Source organism: Merops nubicus, unplaced genomic scaffold, assembly GCF_000691845.1.
Source record: "Merops nubicus isolate BGI_N331 unplaced genomic scaffold, ASM69184v1 scaffold4337, whole genome shotgun sequence".
Classification (NCBI taxonomy): domain Eukaryota; kingdom Metazoa; phylum Chordata; class Aves; order Coraciiformes; family Meropidae; genus Merops; species Merops nubicus.
In genome coordinates, this window is record NW_008619466.1 from 7,632 (window position 1) to 22,837 (window position 15,206).

Genomic DNA, 15,206 nt, shown 5'->3' on the forward strand with positions numbered 1-15,206 from the left:
AACAGGACGTGGGGATCATCTCCCTGCCCAGGGGCTAGCCAGGACGGGGAGTGTTTTGTTGGGTAATCCATACGTTCATTGCCTCCCACCCAAAGTTCTACCCAAGTTGGGGCATGTGCCCTCTTGCAGTGCCCTGTCTTGGCAGCGTGAGGGGTCGGGGTGTGTCCTCCTCCCTAGGCTGTGCTTGGCTGACCCCCCGCCTTGTGCATGGTTGCACAAGGAGCTGCTGCAAAGCCTGGAGAGCAGGTGACTCATGGAGGTAACGACATCCTCATGAGATGAATTACAGGCACTGCACCATTTATGGTCTTGGCGTTTCCTGCAGTGATAAGGGAGCTAGGGGGAGAAGGAGGAGGTGCTTTGAACTGATCCAGACTTCAGCCCTCGTTTTTCTGGGGGACAGCAGCGTGTTGGAACAGACCCCACAGCCATGGGTGAGCAGCATCTGCCTCTTGCAGGTGAGCAGCATCCCACCAAAAAGCAGAAGCATCACTTGGTGGAGGCACAGAGGATCAGCTAGGGGGAGAAAGGGACCTTGGGTGGCTCCAAGCCCCATCAGTGGAGAGCAGAGATGACACCAGATCTGCAACGTGTGACATGTCCACATATAAAGATGCTGACAGCCAGCTTCATGCTGAGCCCAAGGGACAAGGCTGCAGTGGGGTCTCTGCCCAGAGAGGTTCTTCAGAAGAGTCTCCTCCTCTGAAGATTCCCAAGACTCACCTGAACATGATCCTGGGCAACTTGTTCCAGGTAACCCTACTTTAGCAGGGCAGTTGGACAAGATGATCATCTCCAGAGGTCCTTTCCAATCCTCACCATGCTGGGATTCTGTGATCTCCCAGCTCGAACCCTTTGACACATGGCTCTGAAAACACCAAAAATCAAGGAGAGCATCCACCCCCTTGAAGTGTCTGTGCAGGAAAACTCAGGCCAAACTGGAGGCACCATGCCAATGGGGACCAGCAGGTTTTGCTCGGTGATGACAAGCCTCCAGGTAAGCCAAGGCCCAACGCTGCTTCAGCATCCTGGGATATCTCCTTCACCATCATTTCTGGGGCTGCTGAGATTGGGCAGAGTTATTTTTCAGCCCGCTTGTTCCCAAGACATGGTCCTATCCCTTCCAGAGGGATGGCACTGGCTGTGAACATGGGCGCAAAGCCCAGCAAGATGTGCCACAGACCTGGCGGTTTCTCCCGAGGTGTGCAGCCCACCAGGAGCAAAACTTCCATCAGGTGTCAGAATTTAAACTCAGATTATTCCTGCTAAGTCCTGGGCCTCAGAGGTGGCCTCAGAGCTTCGTTTCTGAGTGAGAGAGACAAGGAACTACTGGAGCGAGTCCAGCAGAGGCTGTGAAGATGCTGAGGGGCCTGGAGCATCTCTGTGCCCCGGAAGGCTGAGAGCCCTGGGGCTGCTGAGCCTGGAGAAGAGAAGACTGAGACGGGATCTGATCAATGCTGAGCAAGAGCTGGAGGGCCCATGAGGGGGCAAGAGGCTGGGGCCAGACTCTTGTCAGTGGTGCCCAATGACAATGACAAGGAGCAACGGGCACAAACTGGAACCCAGGAGGTTCCACCTGAACAAGAGGAAAAAATCCTTTCCTGTGAGGGTGGCAGAGCCTGGAGCAGGCTGTCCAGAGAGGTTGTGGAGATTCCTTCTCTGGAGAGATTCCAAACCCACGTGGATGTGATCCTGGGCACCCTGCTGTGGGTGACCTGCTGGAGCAGGGGGGGTTGGATGAGATGATCTCCAGAGGTTCCTTCCAACTCTTACCATGCTGTGATACTCCTGAGCCCAAATGAGTTTTGTGTGGCCTCAGATTTGATGCTCTGGGTCAGCAAAGGTGTTTCCAACGACTTGGGTTCTTAAACCCATGCTGCACCCTATCTCTCCCAGCCTGGGCCATGATGTGTGTGCTGCAGCTTTGTTGTCATGGAGCCTCTCGGGTGACACTTCTCATCACCACGATGAGCCCAGAGACCTCACTGGGTGCTTCTCACCCTGCACATGGGTGTGTGGCCCAGGCAAGCAGAGTCAGGCTGACCAGAGGGAGTCACCACCAATGAGATGTCCCTTCCCCAGCACACCGACACTGGTGGTGGCATTGCCTAAAGCTCTTGCACCTGCCTGGGAGTACTCAGCCCAACGAGCTGGACGGTCCCTGGTCCATCTCTCTTTGCTCCAGCATTGCTACTGATCTCATACTGGTTCTCCCTGGAAGGAAGCTTGTTGGTTTCCTCATGCTGGCAGAGGAGATGAGACAACTTATAGCATCCCTAGATCAGGCCCTTCCCCAAGGCTGGGGTGCTCCATAGTGCCTACAAAACACAAAGAGCTTGAGTGAGAGGTGAGGTTAGCGCCTGATGTGTTTAGGAAACATGGAGACCAAAAGAAAGCAGGGTATGCTTCCCACCTAGTGGATTATCATTCATGCAGCCATGAGCTTGGGGAATGAGGCCATCATAGCCCAGTGGTGATATGGCCCTTCTCCCATACCAGGCTTAACCACTGCATCAGCACAGACCTAGCCCACCAGAAAGCCCCACCAGACCACAGGGAAGCATGGGGGTGTCTGCAAACACCCACCCTTCTGATGTAGCCGGAGGACCCAGCATCAGGGACCTGTGCTGTGCTGTGAGCAGAGGGCACGTCCTCCATGGCTCACAGATAACTGCTGGCCTGGGAGGGACACGTATCCCTTGGGAGGCTGTCACAAACTCCTAAGTGTAAATCAGAACTTCAAAATGGGACAAAAGCAAAGGTGGAAATGGGATGAGCACAGTGGAAGGGACATATTGGGACACCAGATCCTGCGTCATGACCATCTCCTTATCCCTTCCGGTATGTGCTGGCTGCCTTTGGCATGCAGCCTCCGAAAGAAACTCCAACCTCTTCTTGTGACATCGCTCATGGCAAAGGAAACAAGTGCCTGGTGTAGCTGCCGGGAGAGGGCGTTAGAGCCCTAGGAATGGGGAAGGACCTGCTGGAAAGCCCGGCGAGCTCCCCGTGTTCAAGCTACGGATCCTCCCAGGAGATGAGCTTGGGAACCAAAACTTGGAAGTCTTCTGGGTGCTGCTAAAAAGGAGAGAGCCAGTAAAAGCATCATCTGTTTGAGGTGCTGCAGTTTTTTCCTGCAGCATGTGAGAAGGAACGTCTCTTCTCTCTGGTACCTACCAGCGTTGTGCTTCTCCTCCTGCTAGCCCTTGCATTTCACGCCCCAATTAACCATTACCCTGCAGTTACACACAAAATAACTGCTCCCACTAGGACTTAGCTGCCAGTTCCCTGAGTCTGGCTCAGACCTGAAGCTGTGTGTTCCCCAAACTTTCCTCCCTTGCTCCCTCTCTGTAGGTCAGCCAGTCTAACACAAGGCATCCCCTCTCCCTGTAAACCCTCCCCCAGAGTCACACAGCAGCTGTGAGAACAAGGCACTAGATTTAGGAATGAAGAAGAAAAACTTCAAGGAGCTGAGGGAGGTGCCACAAAAATGGCAATAATTACACCTGCAGCCTCGGGACACCCCTCTGATATCATCACACTGGGGTTTCCCTCCTGTTCAGAGGGAGGAAAATGAGGTGCTGGGAATAAAGAACAGGGGATGGGAGATATTTTGCAGCCAGGATGTCTTGACCAGGACTACTGCAGAAGCTCATCTCCTTGGCCATGGGTCTGCCTTCCCACATGCAGCTGAACGGGTCCTTCTGCTGCACACACATGAACAGTTGAGAACACTGCTCAACATCATATACTGCTGGTTTGGACCTCAGAAATGCACCCACAGTGGACAGGCACCAAGATTTGACAGGGTGACCCCATGCCTGGGCCAACTTCATTAGCAGGTTTCGAAGTGGAGATGTGTCTCAGTTTCAGAGACATGTTTGGTCAAAGGCTGAGATCTTCATAATTACTTACCTGACTCTCCAAAACTGATTTGGCTATTAAAAAAACAAACAAACAAACAAAAAAAAACAACAACAACAAAGAACCCACAAATTAAGTTTGGTTAAGAATTCACCTTTGAAGAATACTCTTTAGGACTCTGAGGAGCCTTTGGATGAGTTATACTTTGTTGGAATCAACATCAGCCACTTCTTACAGCTTGAAACCATTCATTGTTCAACATCTACCCACAGCAACTACTGGGCAGTTCAGTTGAGTTCATCTTAAGGGAAGAGGCCTCCAAGACAGACAGTTACCCCCAGAAATCATGCAAAAAGTGTTTCCAAAAGAGCTGTTGGAAAGCAGTCTTCAGCATCTGTTCTGGGCCAAGGGGATTTTATGAAGTAACATCAACTGTCTCTAGTTGGTTAAGTCCCTTGTTCAAGGTGTTCCCTTTACTTCCAGCATCCTCTCTAAAACCTGTCTCAGCACCCAGCTGACTCATGAGAGCTCGGCAGAGCTTCCTGCTGCTGCTCAACCCACATTCCCCAGCGGCTGAGCTCAGAAAGTCCTCTCAGCACTGGGCTGGGTTTCTCAGACTCCAGAGTAAAACACCCAGGTGAGATGTTTTACAAGCAGGAGGTGAACTGCAGGAGGGTTGTGGCAGCACATGTGTCCTCCCCAAATCATGGTGCTCCTGCTCCCCACTGCAAGGAGGCACTTGAGCAAACAAGTACATGGGATGATGAGCTCTTGCTCTTGTTAGCCTCATCCTACTGAGGCCACAAGAAGTGATGCTGGGGAAGGTGTTTGGAGGTACCTATCCCAAACCTACTCCGGTTTCCTTCTCCATACAAGAAGCCTCAGACACCAAACTATTTCGGGAGAGAAACATCCAAGAGGCAACAATTTCCCTTGCCAGCAATTTCCTCCTCAGGCTGTGGTCTAGATCCTTCTTCCAGACTGGTGTTTGTCAGGGTGTTAACTGCATCTGAGTGGTAAAAATCACACTTGCTGCCACAGCTTTTACTGTAGGCACTTTGCAACAGCCCCTGTACCTCCAGGTGGGACACGACACAAAAACATCTGCCAACAGATGAAAGCTGTTGAAAAGACACTGTACTGATGCTGCAAGGAGACAGAGAATGAGCTGCTTGTCACCTACAGAAGCCTGTGTTACATTTGCTGTTTCACATACCTACAAAATCTGTTCCCTCTCTTCAGTCCCTTGGCACATCAAGGCTGTCTCCTCCATTCTAGTGCCTGCTTTCCCTCTTCAGCTGGATTTTGTCATTTTTGTGAACCTCCTGGATTAACTCCAGCCATACTCTTGCTCCAGGCTCCACTTCTAGCACCTCTTCCTCTTCCCAGGCTCCTTTCTGCTCTTCTCCTTCCAAGACGTTGCTGCCACGAGATGCAGCAGGTTGCTGTGGCACTCCCTGAATTTCCCCAGCAATCGGGAAATTGAAGTTTTAGACTTTGCTTTCATCCTAACCCAGCACTCTTTGGACCAACTCCATCTTCTTCTGTAGCTCTTCCCACCACTTCTCTGCAGGCATCCATTTTGGCAGCGAGTTTCTGTCCAGCTCCCACCTGTGTTATGGTTTCGTTACTGTTGGCTATGCCCTGTCAAAGTTGGCACTGCTTCTCTAAGATCCCATCTTTGATACGATAACCCATGAGTAGCAAGAAATGATGAGATCTTAAAGTATTGATTATCCATCTGCTCAATCCAGTTGGGCTTACGAATACATCTACAGGCTCTCTATTACTACTGAAATACGAAGACATTAAAAAGTCTTGTTATTTTACAGTGGAAAGATGAAGAATCAGAATTCACCTTTAATAATTATGGCATCAAAGATGTTGTCATCTGCTGCACAAATGAATTATGCAAGCTTTTAATTAGGAATGGGGTTCAAACAATTATTCTTGGGCTTTGGTCTGGACCAATTTACTATCAGCCAAGGATGGCTGAGTCTAAGGAAGCAAGTACTTTGCTGCAAATGTGTCCTACTTAAACCAACCTACAGCATTTTGAGGGACAGATGGATTAGGATACTAACAGAGATCTCAGCTAGGAAGCTACAGCCTTTTACATACCTCACATTTCTGACCAGGCAACATTTTTGGCACTTTTTCAAAACCAGGCCCCTGAAAAGGGGCATTGACTTGGAAACAAAACACTGGCAATCCCAGTTGCTTTGTAAAATAGTGGCTTTTGTGTCAGCCTGGTGTTTACCCCCAGCCTCTTCTTAAGCCCTAGCCAGATCGTTTAAGTCAAGTAAGTGTCTCCATGGAAACCTCCTTTCTCAAGGAGCCTCCTTACTGGAGAAAACCATGCGCCCCTTTTGTTTAAAAGGGGAACATAGCTTGGTAGGACCATAAAGCCTGTCTAGAGAAGACTGTAATGACTCATCAGCCAGATTTATGTCACTTAAAACCACATCCATTCAATGTGAGACATTTTAGGGGTGGCTTAAAGTGTGCTATTACTGCTGCAACTAAACTAGCAAGTTCTGCCCTCCTCTCCATCCCTGCCCTTGCTCTTCACTCTCAGCATCACAGACTTCCCTTCTTGAAGGCATGCGGGGTCTGTGTGCTCCTCCCACACACAAACTCTTGGCCCTGGTGAACTCCAAGTCAATCGCTTGTTTAAAGAAAACCTAAAGTACTGCAAATCAATGCTCGTTCTTGAAATACAGGAAATGTCTTGTTGAAGCTACTAGTTGCTTTTTAAATATGACAATCTTCTGTCTTTTGGAAAAGAAGATGAGTTTTAGCCTCTTCATCCACCAAGCCCACTATAAGCTATAGCCTCTTATATAATTTCAAAATTGCTTAAGATTCCCGCAAAATAAAGCAAATTTTCTGAAAGGATACTCAAACAATTGAATATTTTATGTTCTAATATAGGAAAGAGACTTTAATATCAATAGGAAAATAAATAAGAGCTGTGATCAAAAATGGTTTCAACTCAGGCAAATCACTTCATTGAGTATGTAAAAATAGAATAAAAAAAAAAAGCAAAGCCACCGGAGAAATTCTCTAGTTGGAGTCACTTTCAAATCACAGCAGAGTCAAGATGTTCTCAGAAATAGAAGCCCCAGAGTTTAATTTTTAAGTCAGAGTTGCTATTTAAGAGCCCTCTGTAGAAAGGAAGGTGCCACAAAGGTCTAGGTGGAGGCCAAGAGCCGACGCTGGGTGATGTGCAGAGGGAGGGAGCATGGGGGAAAGGATTTATTGCACAACAACAGCAGCAAAAGAATCCCATTCTCCTGAGCTTAGGGTAGTTACAAAATTTTGTAAGACTTTCTGAGAACATAAAAACAGGATGTGCCCCTTAACTTGCAACTAGGTCCAGGCACACGCAGAAGTCACCTTCTTTTCCCACCCATAACTGGTGGGGAGAAAAAGCCTGGGACAAGATGACACATGTCTATGGTCACAGTCTTCCAGCTTCCAGTGGAGAACAACAGGCTTTTGGCAAACCCCCTCTCAAGCAGCTCACAGAAACCAGGAAAACAGGCAGGGCAAATTCAAAGTGGAAGTCAACGAGACAGAAGAACATCACAACCATAAGAAGAGGGATAAACAGTCATTTGTGTTGATTCCTATCCATTTTGCAATAGAAAATCCAGAAGAGCAACTTAAAACACATACAAATAACCTCTTCTACCTTCTCTGGGGAAATTTAGCAGAAATCCTGCTGAGCAGGACCAAGCTCATGAGTGTGCTCACGGATAGGGTACATCCGCACTAAGGTTCTCAACTCAAGGAAAGGGAGAGAAGGCAGAAACACTAAACAATACCTTTGTGGATCAGATTTAAATGTCAGTGAAATGTCAGTTGCTCAATCTGTAAGACCAGAGCCTTATGAGATTTCAGATGAAGTGAGAACTAGTCCCCATTTCCTTTCTTCCCACATATGACATCTCCTGAGGAAATATAAACAAAGTCCTTATCAAAGGGAATTTTTCAAGGGTAGTAGCCTCCCATTTCACAACCTCCACCTAAGTTCCAAGCAGAGAAGCTCATCAGTAGACCATATCCCTCTCCAGCCTGGCAGCTTCACCATTTTGCCCAAGGAATTCATTCCTGAACACAAGCCGTGAGGGGAAACGCTTTATATCACACTGAGATGAAAACTATGCACACAAAGGGAGAGCGGCTGCAGATCTGGGCAATGCACTTCAGTGGGTGTCAAGAAGTTATCACCCTGCAGTGGAAAGGATGGGAGAAAGCACCACAGAAGCAAAAGGCCTCACAAACTATCTACACCCAGTAAAACCAGTGTAAGAGCTGTCATGTATTGTGAAGCTGATGGGAAAAATAGGTTTAAATTCAAACCCAGGTGCAGGGGGCAAAGGGCTGAGCCAGCAGCAGATCTCACTGAGAAGCAGGAAGGAGTTTCTGTGCAGCACAAGTGCTTTGGAGAGAGATGACAGGTTACTACAGAATGAGATTACACTCATCCCATAAATGACCAATGCAGTACAGAGAAAGCAGCTCTCCTCCAGATGTAACACACATCTTGTCTTGATTTTCTCTCTGTGTAAAGCTACTCCCTTGAGAGTCACTTGCTATACCAAAGGACTACAGACAAAGAGGTAAGAGATAAGGTTATATTACATTATCCAACACATTCAAGCACCCAAAGACAGTATGAACAATAATCCCATCTGACAGACTTCTCTGGTTACACTGAATTCTCCAATCTCCCCTCTAACCCAAATTAAAAAATGCAGCAGTCATTTTATTAAAAATCAGTATACAGTTGAACATAAGCCCAGTGTTTACAACCAACCCCTCTAGTAGGTCCCATTTTCCTGTTGTTTTACAGACTATTAGCAACCAATGGACTCAGTAGCATAAAGAAACAACTATCATTTCAAAAAATGAACGTCCCCATGTCACCAAGAGAAAGCAGCATCCATCATCAGTTCGTTTTCCATTGGACTTGCTCTAAGAAGAGTTTTCAACATCGTTTTGCAGGCAAACCTTATCTTTAGAATAGTAACTGCTCTGTTTGCTTTATCATACAGGGCAAGGGTCTCTAAGAAGCCTCAGAGCACTGATAAAATAACCCTAAAAGAGCTCTCTCACAATTTTTCCTGTGATTTACCTTCTAGAACATCAGAAATGTTTGAGATTTGCTTAACTAATCAAGTTGAAACTAAAGGGGGGAGGGAGGGGGTTCCAATTCACAAAATCTGGCAAATCACCCTTGAATGAAGTTCTCCAAGGGTTGCAGGAAGCACACAGAGGCTTTCTCCATGCTCCCCCGATGCATCCAGCAGTGCTGTAGGAGGGATGTTGATTCACACCCTCATTCCCCTTCTCAGTTGTTACAGCTGTTCACAGTTCTGCTGTCTCCTTCCTCCCCTCCTCAAGCCATCCAAAGCACGGTGCAGCCTCCGTGGTGTAATAGCAGTTTGGGAGAAGCAGGAAAAGTCCAGCCAGCAAAAGATTTAATTTATCAAGATAAACGTGGTCTAAGGCTCCACATTATTAAAAAAACAAAACAAAACAAAACAAAACAAAAAAAAAACAACCAAACACAGTAAGAAATAGGAAGTCAAACTGGCTTTGCTACGTGTAGCTCAGGTTCAGCCATTCTCAGAAAGGTCTTCTCAACCATACAAAATACTCTTCCTCTTTCACCCCCATCACAAGGATGGAAAGACATCTTGCTACATAAGGTCAGCAGTGCCCCCGTTGTGTGCCCTTCCACGTTCAGAGAACAAAACCTCTGCCACCCTTCAGGGCAGATCACAGTTTTAAGAACACCCCTGTGAGGAAGGAGCAGAAGGGGACAGGGGCAGGTAATTCAGTCTCTAACATGAACGTCTAAAAGTCTTGACCCGATGACTGTGTCGACTCCACTGCTTTAATGGTTGTTCTTGGCTGCCTCTTTAGCTGCAATAATCAGAGGAGTGAGACTAGATAGAGGCTTTGCAATTTTCAGGAATTGGTGCTAGGAAGAGGAAGAAGAAAGAAAAAGGGTTAAATTTTTCAGGATACGCCCCAGAAGTCTAGTGGCTACCCAAAACATTGGCACCAAGACCCATAAAAAGTCTAACAACCTGCTCAAAACCCTGAAGAGGTGAAATCAAAAGGTCTGTTACCACCACAAACTTCTGGGGTTTGTCTGAAGCAACGAACAGATTTGTACCCAACACATGCTAAATTCTCCAATGTTTGTACATCTTCAAGACCAAGCAAAACCTGGCAATCCCCTGGGGGATTATGAAGCCTTGCAAAATCTATAGTGAAATCCTGTGTGGATGGAAGGTATACTAAAAACAACCTGTGTGCTTCAAACACAAGGCATGGGGCTTCATGCAAGAATCACCTCTCATTTCTCTCTTCCCTGCTGTCACAAGTCTAGTGAAAGCATTGCCTTCATCTTCTACAAATATTACAAGTCTGCACAAAGCAGCTGGAATTTAGGAGAGTAGCAGCACAGAGTGTGCAACACAGAACTGTTCAGCTGGACTCCTACACAAGGTGTTCTGATAAGTAAAACAATATTGATTATCAAAACAGCTCTCAGGGGAGAGTGAAGGCATATGGGGCAAGTCCACAAGCTCTTCTGAAAACAAAAAGCAGCTATAACCTACAGGAGTTCTCAGCATCAGAAGGGACCAATCGCCCAACACAACATGTTTCAGAGATGGAAAAAAAAAGTAAGCAGAGGCTAAAAGGTAGTTAAAACCAGGCAGAAATGTTACAGTCGAAATGTTCTCCTGACTGAAGGAACAGAACATTACTGCTCTCTGATATTTTGGGGCTGGAAAGATCAGGAGAAAGTGATCTTTCAATTACTGCCAGTGATTAATGCTTCATTACAGCCTCAGAAGACAGCAATGTATCTAAACCAGAACCTGCTAGACAATCTAGTGGAAAGAAAGGAGAATATAAAATGGAACTGTCTCACAGTTCAGGTCTGAGTGCCCCTGATCACAGATCTATTTTACAAAGAGCTGCATTTTCCACCCTCATGGCAAATCTGGCAGAAGGAACATGCAAACCATTCTTCTCATCCATGTTGATAAATGCCTGGTAGCTTGGCCTTCCTCTTTTATCAAGAGTTCAGATTAAGACACCAGGTTTTCAGTGAAATAGCTGATGAGACACTGTGACAGGTTTCCCGGAGAAGTTCCAATGCTCCATCATTGGGAGTGTTCAAGGTCAGGTTGGATGAGGCTTTGAGCAACCTGGTCTAGTGAAAGTTGTCCCTGCCCATGGCAGAGGTGTTGGACTAGAGGATCTTTAAAGGTCTCTTCCAACCCAAACCATTCTATGATTAAGATACCTCACAAGCTTTGTTCCATCACCTCTGTAAGGAGAAGTATCTGACAAAATGTGGCAATGCCAAACTGCCCCAGTGACTGCAAGCCATGCGTGTCCCAAAGACCTTTGCAATCCCTCAACTAGAAGGGAGGCAACCAGAACGTCCATTAGCTAGAAGTCCTCCTGCTGTCCAAATCACAACAAGCACAGCCAGACCTTGAAAACACATACAGATGTCAAGGCCAGATGTGTGAAGAAGCCACAGGGATTCAGGGGCTCAGCATTTGCCAGGCCTGGGGCACAGCTATTATGTGTAGTTTGTTACAGAAGACACCGCACAGCTGATGCTAGTAGCAAGTACAGGTTTGTCCTGGTTTGGGGATAAAGGGGAGTAGTTTGTTAACCCTTTATTACAGATTTAGGTTTTGGGTTGTTTTATTTTTCTTTCTGGCAGGTTACCTCAGCTGTGCTTGTGCCTTCAGCTGATGCAGTATTCAAGACGCCAAACAAGGTCTCTCCATATGCCTGGCCTCACTTGGGGCTGCAAGATTACCTCGATGCAGCCCTGCTCCCCACCACCTACCTGGAGCAGCTCTTTTGCAGAGCCTCTTTTTTCCACATCCATTTCAAGACAGCGATTTAAGAAGTCTCGGAATATAGGTGAAAGCTTTTCTGGATTCTGTAGCTCTGGGGTCCCGTTTGTAGCAATGAGATACAGGGCCTAGAGCAAAAACAGGCACCAAAGAAACAGGAAGTTATGAAGGTTAAATTCCACCCCTGGATGCCAGAGATACCCATTTCTCCTCTCCCCAGTTCAATGGGGAGAATAAAAATCCCATCTTATCAGGGTGGCTAATCAATGCTTAAGTTTCAGCAAAGAGAATAGCTGCCAGCCCTATTTTTATGTGGACGGGATCCAATCCTTTATTGTTCTATGCTCATAATCTGGGTTTGGATCCTGCAGCCCTCCCAAGGGATTAGGAGGACAAAAACAACATTCCAGACCATGTTTACATAGGGAAGTTCACTGGCATGACTCTACCAGTGCTAGACTCCTGCAATAACTATATCCTCATGGGAAGGCACCCCTGAATAAATAGGAGATTCTGTTCTGTCAGTAATCTGAGTGCACAGGGCCTAAAACGTCAGTATTATAAAGATGCTCCTTACAAAAGATGTCTAGCAGACCCTCTAAAAGGTTTCAACATCCTGAAGAAACAGGCAGTTTTCTTACTCCTTGAGGGAGAAGCATACACACACACACACACCCCTTTGAGAATCAAGTGACTCAGAATTCATTCATTTCAGAGTTTCATGCAAGAAACTTCCTGGATGGATTTTCAAAGGAAACGGAAATCTGTCAGAGACTGGTTACTGTGCAGGCCCTTTGAGCCCAGCACTCAGGCAGCCCATGGGAGCAGTCTGACAGCCTGGGAATTGGCACAAGTCGAGTCCCGTGAGTCCAAAGCACTGTTCATTAACTGCCCTTGTTTAACTCGACACCCAGGGTCTTTCCTGCCACTCTTCTCTTCCCAAACCCACTTCCAGTGCAAGAGATGGAGGCAAAAATTAAATAGATTTTTTCTAGATCCCCTCATCCTGTGTAGCTGAGGGAGAAGTGATAAACTCGGCTTACATTAAGAGCAGCCACATCCAAACAAACCAACAGCATCACCCCTTTCATTAGAAACTGCACAAAGGAAAGACATCAGGAGGCTTAAGCCCCATCTAAAGACTTACAAAGCTTGAGGCTTTATTTGGAGCATGTAAGGAGGAACAATCTGCCAGAAGGAAAAAGCTGTTTATAGAATAGTATCATGTCATATTTTTGAACTCAAGGAAAACTCTTCCCCATTCAGAGGGCACAAGGATTCAAGAAGTCAAGTGCTTTGGTGCCATCAGGTACTTCCTTGATCAGTGCCTCCAGAAAGTGGGAAATTATGAGTGTGCATGACCTAACTCATCAGAGCTGACCAGAAGGTCTGCACAGGAGGAACCCTGCCACCCAGAGCCAGCTATAGCTTCAACTAAAACTACATTGACCTTCTCTCTACGACATCTGAGGAGATAAGGAGCTGCAGGTGCTGAAATGGCACTGGCGGATTCACCTGCCTCTTTTAGAGCCTAATTTCACCCACGGGCTTAGTGAAGACCCAAGGGCAAAAGTTTTTCACTTACTCTCAGGGGGTTCTCATTGAGGTAGGGAGGCTCTCCTTCAATCATCTCAATGGCCATTATCCCCAGCGACCAGATATCCACTTTGGGTCCGTACGCTTTCCGCGTCACCACTTCAGGCGCCATCCAGTACGGGGTCCCCACCATGGTGCTGCGTTTGCTCTGCTCGGGGGTGATCTGGGCACAGAAGCCAAAGTCAGCTGGAAGATTAAAGAGGGAGGGGAAGAAACAAACTTAGAAATCAGCAAGTTTCTCCAAAACCAATGCTTACTGAGGCCAGGGTGTATCACACATGGCCCTGCTGCAGCTGTGGAAGGAGGGGTGGTTGTGTGGCTAATGCAGAAGATGGTGTTGAGAGGTAAGTTTCTAAATGTGACTCGTTGGCCATGAGGGTTACACCGTGACACTATGTGAACGATGGGGATCAGTAAATAAGTGTACATGGATGCTGAGACACTTGACACTGCTTGCAGCTGTAATACTCTGTGTAATAGATCAACTAAAGACTGCTCCTGGCTATGTGAAAACAGAAATCAATGCACAGTCTGACCTAGACACACTCCCCAACCCACACACTCAATGGTCTGGTGGGGTTTCAGCCCTGGAGATATCACTCCCCCAGTAGATGTACCATCTCTTAAACAAGATTTGCCTTACAAAGCAAACCTTTCAGAATAAATTTAAAGTGTCTAAATGTATACTGATTATTTCCTTTAAATAGACAGAGAGATGGAGAGCCTTCACACAATGATTGCTGGGTCCTATTTGTAGCCAAGTTAGCAAAAGAAAACTAATTCTGCTTTTGCAAGCCCAGCAGCATCAACACAGCAAGATGTCCTGCCCATCCTGACCCCCGACAGCACCGCAGGTCTAAATTTAGGCAGAATGATGAAAATTAAACTGATCCCTAGCTGAGCTTTCATCAAGGGTAACAATCAGGAAGGTACATATGGTACATAAACAAAGCAAACTTCCAGCAGAGCCAATGAGCAGCTCGGGTCCAGAAGGTTACTGCACCACAGCCACCAGGCCTTCTCTAAGTTCAAACTACAGCATGGTACCTGCACACTGTGCTCAAGTTATTCCATAAGAACCCAGCACTTTGGCCCTGATCAGCTACTTGTTGCTAACACTCCAGAGATTTGATTGTACCAAAGTGCAGCTTTAGTCTAAAAAGCAATTATGTGCAAAAAAATCCCCACCTTCTTACTCAGCAGATCTGCGCTGTGTGAATTTTGAGTCATATCTGCTGTCACAGCTGACAAAAATAGATTTATTTATGCCTGTTGGGTGCTAGCCAACAGAGCTGAGAGGGAGAGAAAGGAAGCACAATTCTGTTAAAGCTATAGGTGGAAGATAATAATTCACTAGTTTTCAGACCTATCTCTGCATGGACAATGACAAGCACCACAGCTACCTTAGCACCCAATGGGCAGAACAGACTCAAGGTCTTCATTACTGGTGATAACAAAAGGAAGAAACAACACTTGGAGTCTAGTCTGGGTTGGTGTTGTAAGATTAAATTTTTACTAGTTCCACAGTCCTCAGTTCTCTCTTCACTCCCCCTCCTCCCCCAAGTACCTGCAGTATTTTCCAGATTGAAGAGATCACTCACAAATAAAGATTTCTGACCCTACACCTTCAAACACAGATTTCTAGACCAGAGTAGCATTAATATACTGTTGGTTTAGTCCACAAAATCAGATGGCCCAAAGGTAAATGAACTCCAAACCTCACTTTGAGTCTAGTATCACTTCAAATGGATTCATGCTTGCCCATCTGCATCAAAAGTAAAGCCACTAAAATACCTCCAAGGGCATTTCTACAGCCTCTTCCTTGCCACAGCTTAGGAAAGA

The 15,206-nt window shown here is 46.6% G+C and overlaps 1 protein-coding gene across 4 annotated transcripts in view; it reads right to left on the reverse strand.

The window, feature by feature from the left end:
- Window positions 1-9,628: 9,628 nt before the first annotated feature.
- PAK1 (p21 protein (Cdc42/Rac)-activated kinase 1) overlaps window positions 9,629-15,206 on the reverse strand; it is a 34,004-nt gene continuing 28,426 nt past the window's right edge. For all 4 annotated transcript variants that reach the window (XM_008943785.1, XM_008943787.1, XM_008943786.1 and 1 more), the window contains 3 exons: window positions 13,354-13,550; window positions 11,759-11,896; window positions 9,629-9,856 (listed from right to left, as the gene is read on the reverse strand). In XM_008943785.1, the coding sequence (XP_008942033.1) occupies window positions 9,770-9,856; window positions 11,759-11,896; window positions 13,354-13,550 (422 nt within the window). In that variant the 3' untranslated portion in view covers window positions 9,629-9,769. The remainder of the gene's footprint in view (window positions 9,857-11,758; window positions 11,897-13,353; window positions 13,551-15,206) is intronic.